Source organism: Sturnira hondurensis, unplaced genomic scaffold (genome assembly GCF_014824575.4).
Source record: "Sturnira hondurensis isolate 20B ecotype Veracruz unplaced genomic scaffold, ASM1482457v3 Scaffold0001304, whole genome shotgun sequence".
In the NCBI taxonomy this organism is placed as follows: Eukaryota; Metazoa; Chordata; class Mammalia; order Chiroptera; family Phyllostomidae; genus Sturnira; species Sturnira hondurensis.
The window spans coordinates 2,643,612-2,651,605 of record NW_028073935.1 but is presented as its reverse complement, the minus strand read 5'-3'; the positions used below and the strand labels follow the sequence as shown (position 1 = coordinate 2,651,605).

Here is a 7,994-nt window from a genome sequence, read left to right as displayed (position 1 = left end):
CTTCTTATGCTCAGAAAGGCGATTCCAACATTTGCTCCAATTCCAATGTATCTCATAAACTATTTGATCCCCTCTCTGTGATATGTATGGAGAGCAAGTTCAAGAGACGAGTCATCCTCACTGAGGTCCTTGAATGGTCAGGGTGTTGGACCCCTGACTCTCCCCACTTATAGGGAAAAGGCTGTTCCACATGCAAATTCCACTTTCAGCTTCGGAGTAAATTCTCCACTGTCCTGTGGGTTCTCATGGATCCACCTCTCATGGCACTGAGGTCTTTGGGGAAGGCAAAACTGTGCTCTAAAAGAAGATGATGCTACTGGGTGTTCTCCTATGCCAGATTACAAACCCGCAGGGTGATTGTATTAGATGTCAGACAAGGGTTTATAGGATGGTGATGAATGCACATGGCTGAGAACTGATGCTCCTTGTCCCCAGATGTTCTGTCCCATGTTGCAGGAGTCAGACCCAGTACTGGTGAATTCCTCGCAGATGCTCTCCCTCACCTGCACTGCCTCTAGATGCTCTTTAAGGAGCAGCCATCTGCACTGGACGCACAAGGCTTCAGGGAAAGGCCTGGGGTAGATTGGTGTTATAAAGAGTGATGAAAGTAGAGACTCTAACCCAATGCTGACATTTCAGCCCAGCATCACCAGGGACACCTCCAAGAGCCAAGTGTATTTAGCCTTGTCTAGTATGGCTCAGTGGATTGAGTGCTGGCTTGCAATCCAAAGGGTCCCTGGTTTTATTCCCAGTCAGGGTACATGCCTGGACTCTAGACCATGTCCTTAGTGGGGGACCTGTGGAAGGCAGCCTCACGTTGTTGTTTCCTTCTCCTTCACCCTCTGTTTTCCTTTCTCTAAAAAATTAAAAAGTATGAAAGAGCCAGTCGTTTTAATCATTGAACAACTCGAGAGCCAACAGACCAGGCATGTATTACTGAAAAAGAGACACATTGAGGGGAAGTCATTTGGAGCCTACACACAAACCTCCCTATAGGGGATGCTGTGACCTCCATGGGGCCTCCAGGGTCCTTGAACACAAGGGCACTTCAAGGAACAGGTGCAGTTGGAGGTTTGGGTAAATTTCCTGTCTGGTTTTTGCTTCCTGTAATGCTTTCCCTCAGAACCTCTCTGGATTCCTGATTCTGTGCTCACCTTTAAAGTCTGAAAATATTCCTGTAGACAAAAGGCTAGTCTGTCCTGGAGCCAATAGTACAGCTCAGATCCACACAGCTCAGTGTCTAAGCTGGCCAGCAGCAGGACACATACATGTTGGACAGTGGGCACCAGTTGAAAAATAACTGTGTGTGTGATTTATTGACCAGTAGATGTGCAATGGGATTAGGGCCTCATACAGAGATACTCAGACGGAACCTTCAGGCAGAGGAACCAGAGGACATCAGAGAACCCCACACTTCCCATTAACTTCAGGGTTCTTTGGTATTGGCTGAGTCGGGGCATCTGCCAGCCCCAGGGAAGGGGCTCCCTTGTGGCTTCATAGACTCTAGGCTTGATGGCTCCCTGGTGAGTCACTGGGGCTTAGTTAGGCCAGTTCTCTGCACCTAGAGATGTACTAGCATATGATGTTCTTGTGGAGCATCCTGAATTCAGGGTACTGTCTTCAATTCTAGACAAGAGGTCCTGAGAGGTCCATTCACTGTGAGCCCAGACAGGAACCTCTCCTGCAGGGCATGGGGTGGGCACCAGGGGGCATGCAGGTCCCACAAGCTCAGGGCTACTGCCCAGGAACAAATGCAGATAAGCTGGGTAGGAATTGGCTGTGAGGCCCTGGGTCTTTTTGCTTTCATGAAATAATCTAAAACAAGAGTTAGACACCAGTTGACTGTAAATATCACATTTTGTCAGCAAATTTACCAAACTCAATAAGACATTAAAATGACAGTACAGTGTTATTCGTGGGGCTTCTTTATATTTAAATTGTGAGGACCCGGGAACAAGGATGGTTTCGGTAACTCACTAGGTACAGCGTTTAGAGACACACTGATTCAGGAATAAGACATTCAGGTAATGAGCCCAGAACAGATCCAGGTGTTCTCTATGTCACCCAAAAGTGGGTTCAAAATGTGGAGCATATCCTGTGTAGGCTTGTTCTTCAATTGGAGGAGTTATCTCAGCACAGAGTTGAGGGACCTGGCACAGGACACATATCCTGAAACACTGATTAGACATGGAGTCTCAGACTTTCACTGACCATGGTCTTTGTGCCCTCTTATTTCTGTCAGGTGGTATCAAGTCTTCAGCTATGAAACTCTGTATCTCATGAATATGCAAATACGAAGAGGTAGACTAGTTAAATATGGCTCTCTCTGTTGCCTGAGAGCATCACCCACAGCCACACCTTCCCCTATAGAAGTCCTGATGGCACAGCCCCTCACCATGGACTGGAGCTGGAGAGCCCTCTTCCTGGTGGCAGTAGCTACAGGTAAGGGACTTCAAATTCCTTGGATCGAGGATGGGGACAGGAAGAGGCAAGGGGAATTTCCAAACACTCCTACCTCCTCTACACAGGTGTCCAGGCCCAGGTACAGCTGGTGCAGTCTGGGGCTGAGGTGAGGAAACCTGCAGCCTCAGTGAAGGTCTCCTGCAAGGCTTCTGGATACACTTTCACCAGCTACTATATGCACTGGGTACGGCAGGCTCCAGGACAAGGGCTTGAGTGGATGGGAAGAGTTAACCCTAACAATGGTGGTACAAACTATGCACAGAAGTTCCAAGGAAGAGTCACTATGACTGCAGACAAGTCTACGAGCACAGCCTACATGGAGCTGAGCAGTCTGAGAGCTGAGGACACAGCTGTATATTACTGTACTACAGCCACAGTGAAGGGAACAAAGCACAAGCCCAGACACAAACCTCCCTGCAGGAAGGGCTGGGAACGCCAGGAGGGTTTAAGGTCCCTGAACACAAGGACCTTCTCAAGAGCATGTTAAGTAGGAGTTCTGTGCTGGTTTCCTGTGTGGTTTCCTCTTCATGTAAGTTTCCCTCAACAAATCTCTCTAGGTTCCTTATTCTGAACTCACCTCTGAAGTCTCTGAGATTGAAAAGTATGTTGTAAAGAAACACAATATTCTCACATAGACCAAAGGCAGAGTCTCTTTCAGACACTCTTGGCCTAGTTCCAATGAATCATTACACCTTCTGACCCATGTCAGCACAACCTAACCTGAGGATCCACTGGGCCCAACAGTGTTGCCCAGCCCTCACAGCTCACTGTCTAAGCTGGCAAGCACCAGGGAACACCCATGCTTGACAGTGGGCATTAGAGGCAAATGAAATGAATGCCAGAAAGTAAAACACCCATGGTGGTGATTTTCACTGACTTGGCATCATGCTCACAGCACTGGTATAGGTGACACCACACAGGACACAGAGACCCACACAGCTTGGTGTGAATGTCCAGACTGGAGACTAAAACACATACACCAAAGGGACGTGGAAGGTTTACTCTGCATAATTTTTAAATTTCTGGGAGGATTGGGAAACATCCTCAGCAAGTCAGATGCGCTTTCTTAGACCCAGGAAATAGGACTGATTCAGGTTTATATTCTGTTGAGAAGGAAACAGTTGGGGGGAGGGGTACTACTTACTGGTATTGTGTGGTTTCAATCTCCTAGTGACATCTAAAGGGGGGTGTGCAGCCTCTCCTATCAGATTCCCTATGTGGACAGATGGAGAAGGGGCAGGAGTGACTCATCAGATGCTAGCATTCACAAATGAAATGAAATCAAGTCTGACTACCCATTTCACTTATCAACAATAAAAGATGAACAACAATGAAAAAAAATAGTAATTTTGTGTGGACAACCACAATGTATATATAAAATGAAAAGAATCATTATAAGTAAGCAAATGAAATTGAAGATGATTGATGGTGATGGTGGTGTTTGTTGGGAACCACTCTGCATGGTTTCAGGAATTGCAACTACCCCCCACGGATAAGACTAAGTGAGCAAACTCTGGAATGCAAGCCACAGGAGACAAAGCTTGTCTCTGCTAGCAAATGCTGCCTCAACTTACTCCCCCAGCCCCCAAAGCATGGTCAATGTCCATGACAGGTAATACTCCTCAGAGAGATGGGCAATCTAAGCCAGACAGGATCACTTGGGAGGCCATCATGAAAGAACTCAGTGGGGGCTGCGACAAAAATGAAGTGATGGACCCTCACCCTCCAGCTATTCTGACATAGCCTGAGTCCCCATGTCCTCTGGGAGAAGCACTTCCTGGCTCTAATCCACTTAAGCCTGAAAACCTGTGATGGGGAGGTGGTACAGCTCCTTGCATTGCTAGAGCGTTATCCAGGGTAAAACAGGAATAAGAAAGAATTCCTAAAAGTCTTGTGAAATCTGCTTTGCTAAGAGTGCTTTCATTCATATGTTAAGGGTCTGAGCAGGAAATGAGTATGTCTCCCAAAGTTTCTGCAACCCCCTTTCCTGACAGACACTGACTCAGACTAACCCCTCAGATTTCTTTGAAATGTAATCTACTGGTTGACCCTTGCCACACTGTATTCCTGTGTATTACAACTCAAAAAAAAAAAAACCTGGAGGAAGGGGCTCCTGGCCCTTTCCTCTGAGAAATTGGCCACCTCTCCTCCCCGAGCAGATCATGTCTTGGTAGCCTTACTTTCGTCTGTGGTGGATGGTGGGACTTGAGGGCAAAGTCACCCCCACTGGTGATAATGATAATGATAGAGAGATCAGGGTCTTGGTCCAAAGTCTTTGGTGGGCTCTTTCTCTATCCAAGAACATCAGATTTTGGAAGGCCTTGGTTTGGATATATGTTTCCAAAGATGACAGGATTCCCCCAAATCTATAAAGATTGTGAGTTTTAGGAGCCCTAATAAACTAACCTTCCAATTGAATATAATTGTGTGTAGTTCTTTTCATGTAATATTAAACCCAAAGATGAATTTTATGAAGTTTCACTGCTGCATTTGCTGTTGCAACACCTGCTAAAATACCTTCCAATGAGGTTCAAGAGTAAATTTTCTATCATGTTCACTGCAATATATAGAACTCAGTGAATGAAAACTACAGAGCCTGTTAGAAAGAGGGAAAAGAAAATCACCATTAATCTGTGGATGACATGAAGGGGTATACAAGATGGACCCTTTTCACTATTCTTTCCTGTCTGAATGCAGTAGAACAGAGGACAATTGTGAGTGAAAGCCACTGAATGCATGATTCTCTCCATTCACATGTAACAGAGGACAGCTGATGTGAACTGGGGTGAAGAAGGGGGGCCTCTAGTGAGAGTGGGAGAGACTTTGGACATAGCAGTTCAAAGAAAATGAACATGCAAATATTTCTATGTAAAAATGTTTTTCATTCTTTGCAGAGATTGTGGGTGGTGGTGCCCTTTAGGTGTGTGTGTTCTGGCCACACAACACAGCACCAGTTTGTGGCAAATCTAGACCGTGAGCATCTCTGTCACTGCACATGTAAGGGGGGAAAATGCAAGTTCAAGCAGCTTCTGTCAGGTGAACGGGCCACAGGTTTCTGTCAGGGAATTAGCTCCAGGTGTCACAGAAACAAACACACAATAAATACAAAAAGTTCACAAGCCTTGTAGAGTGAGGCATATGAAACCATCTAAATCATTGACAGGACCCTTAAGCACTCAGGGTCTTACTTTCACCACTGGCTCAGGATTTGCTGATTCTGTAACACAGAAGAAAGAAACAACCTCTGCTATGTCTGGAAGTTTTCACACTCGTGTTGACTGAAGATGATACTAGTGTGTCTATGCAATGTATGTGGTTTGAAAGGGGGATTTAACAAGAGTCATTTGAAAATATCTGATTACAACAAGCAGGTGTTTTAAGTAATCTAATATCTGAGGTAGGCATCTATAAAGTTTTTCATTCTTTTTTACTTAAAATCATACGCTAAACAGATATTTCACATCAACTACTTTGGTTTTCTCTGTAGATTAATCCTTTGAGGGTTCAGACGGGATAGTAACCTAAGTTAAGTCTGTTTGTTTGGCATAATGAGTTCTTAGAGCATTTGCTTAGTGTCTGTGCAGTATATTTTTGTATTGACTTCCACCCTCACATTATTCCAGTCTACAGGACTAATGAGCACTTTCAGGCTTCCTCACATTGTTCATGTGATGAGGTTTCCTAGAGATATGAGCACCCATTTATTTTCCAGAGAATCTCACCATACACTGCTCCCCAGACCTCTGTTTCTTTTTCTGGTTTTGTCCTGATTGCCAAGCCCTAAGAAATGCAGTACCTTCCAATTTATTTATTTATTTTTTAAAGAGGGAAAGGAAAGGAAAATACATGGAAGTAAAAGTCAGTGTGTGACTGCCTTTTGCTTGCCTGCTACTGGGGACTTGGCCTATAGTGCTTTCATGTGCCCTGAGTGGTAATTGAACCTGGGACGCTTTGATGATCAGGTCAGCATTCAATCCATTGAGCCACACAATCCTGGGCAAATATCTCATAATGTATTAAATTAATTTATAGTTTTGTGTTGGGCCATATTCATAGCCGCACTGAGATGAATGAGACCCACAGGCCACAGGTTGGATACCCCTGGTGAGAATAAAAGAGAAATGAGGTAGTGACACTGCTTTACATTTTGCAACCAATTCCACTGCGGAGACAAGAACTTTTAACTCTTCTCTGAAGAGTTCACACTTTTCTCTCCCAATGATCCTCACAGACACTCCATATCCTCCAAAACAAGGCCATGTGCTCTAGGGACACACTCTGTTCTTACTTTATACTCTGATCACTTCGTAGGGAATATAGGGTGAGATGAAGCATTTCCATTTCCTCAACACTAACCTCATGCACTTTTAATTCTCCCTCTCATCATGAAGGTTTATTTATTTGGTTGTGTCCCTTACTGGTAACCTTGAAAGACATCTCATTTCTATCTTTACTTATTTCCTTATATGACCAAATGGGGTCTACACAGTCAGTATGACCAGATATTTGTCCCTCCAAAGAAGTTATTAATATCACAGATGTTTTTTTCTTTCAGTAGAGCTAACATTTTCTTTCCCAGGTATGAGCACACCTGAGTAGCCCTTCTACACCCACATCAACATATGCACACCAGTTATACATTCTTCTCAGTGAACAATAATGTGCACCAACTTCCATCCATAATCATAGTCTCCCTATGGCCAGGACTGATCTGTGTACATCAATTCAAACCAAGAAGCCAGAGGCCACTTGATGAATGTGGGGCTCCCTGGCTCTGGACATCAGGATCTGCCTCTTCCTCTCTACTGACCTGTAATGGTTAGCCCACATTTTTAGGTTCTAAACAAAGGGCTCACATTTTTCTTCTTGAGATGTTTCCTCCAATTTCTGGTAACTCTTCGATAACTTACATCCAGGCAGGTAGAGTTTATTACTTAATTCATCCAACAAATATTATTGATTACGCAGGCTGCATTATTTTGCATTCAAGTCTTTGTTCATGCAAAGAAGAGGAGAAGAGTGTTTTTATTTATTTATTTAAAACTAATGGAGAGCATTATGCTAGGTGAAATAAGCCATACATTTAAGAAAACATACCAGATGATTTCACTGTTAACTGGAACCTAATCAACAAAAGGAAAAGCAAGCAAAATATAATTAGTGACATTGAAATTAATAACAATCTGACATTAACCAGAGGGGATAAGGGAGGGGGTAATGCGGGGATGGGTTTTCAGAAACAAGTATAAAGGACACATGGAAAGAAACAAGGGGGGTGAAAGCAAGAGAGGGAGGAGCATTTGGCTAGAGTTGGGGGAGAGGTTGGGGGTAAATGAATACAACTATACTAGAAAAACAATAAAATAATTAAAATGAAATAAAGCAAATGGAGATCAATAAGGGAATTGGGGGTGAAGAAGGTACAGAAAATAAGTAGTACAGATGGTGGGGAGAAAATAGACAGGGGGAGGGCAAGAGTACGGGAAATGTAGAAGCTAAAGAACTCATGGCACATGGACATGAACTAAAGG

General features: G+C 44.1%; 1 gene segment (V, D, J or C); it reads left to right on the top strand.

The window, feature by feature from the left end:
* Positions 1 to 2,338: 2,338 nt before the first annotated feature.
* Positions 2,339 to 2,950, top strand: LOC119004114 (immunoglobulin heavy variable 1-2-like). The segment is given in 2 exon segments: positions 2,339 to 2,442; positions 2,529 to 2,950. Coding segments are annotated over 2 exon segments (486 nt in total).
* The last annotated feature ends 5,044 nt before the right edge of the window (positions 2,951 to 7,994 follow it).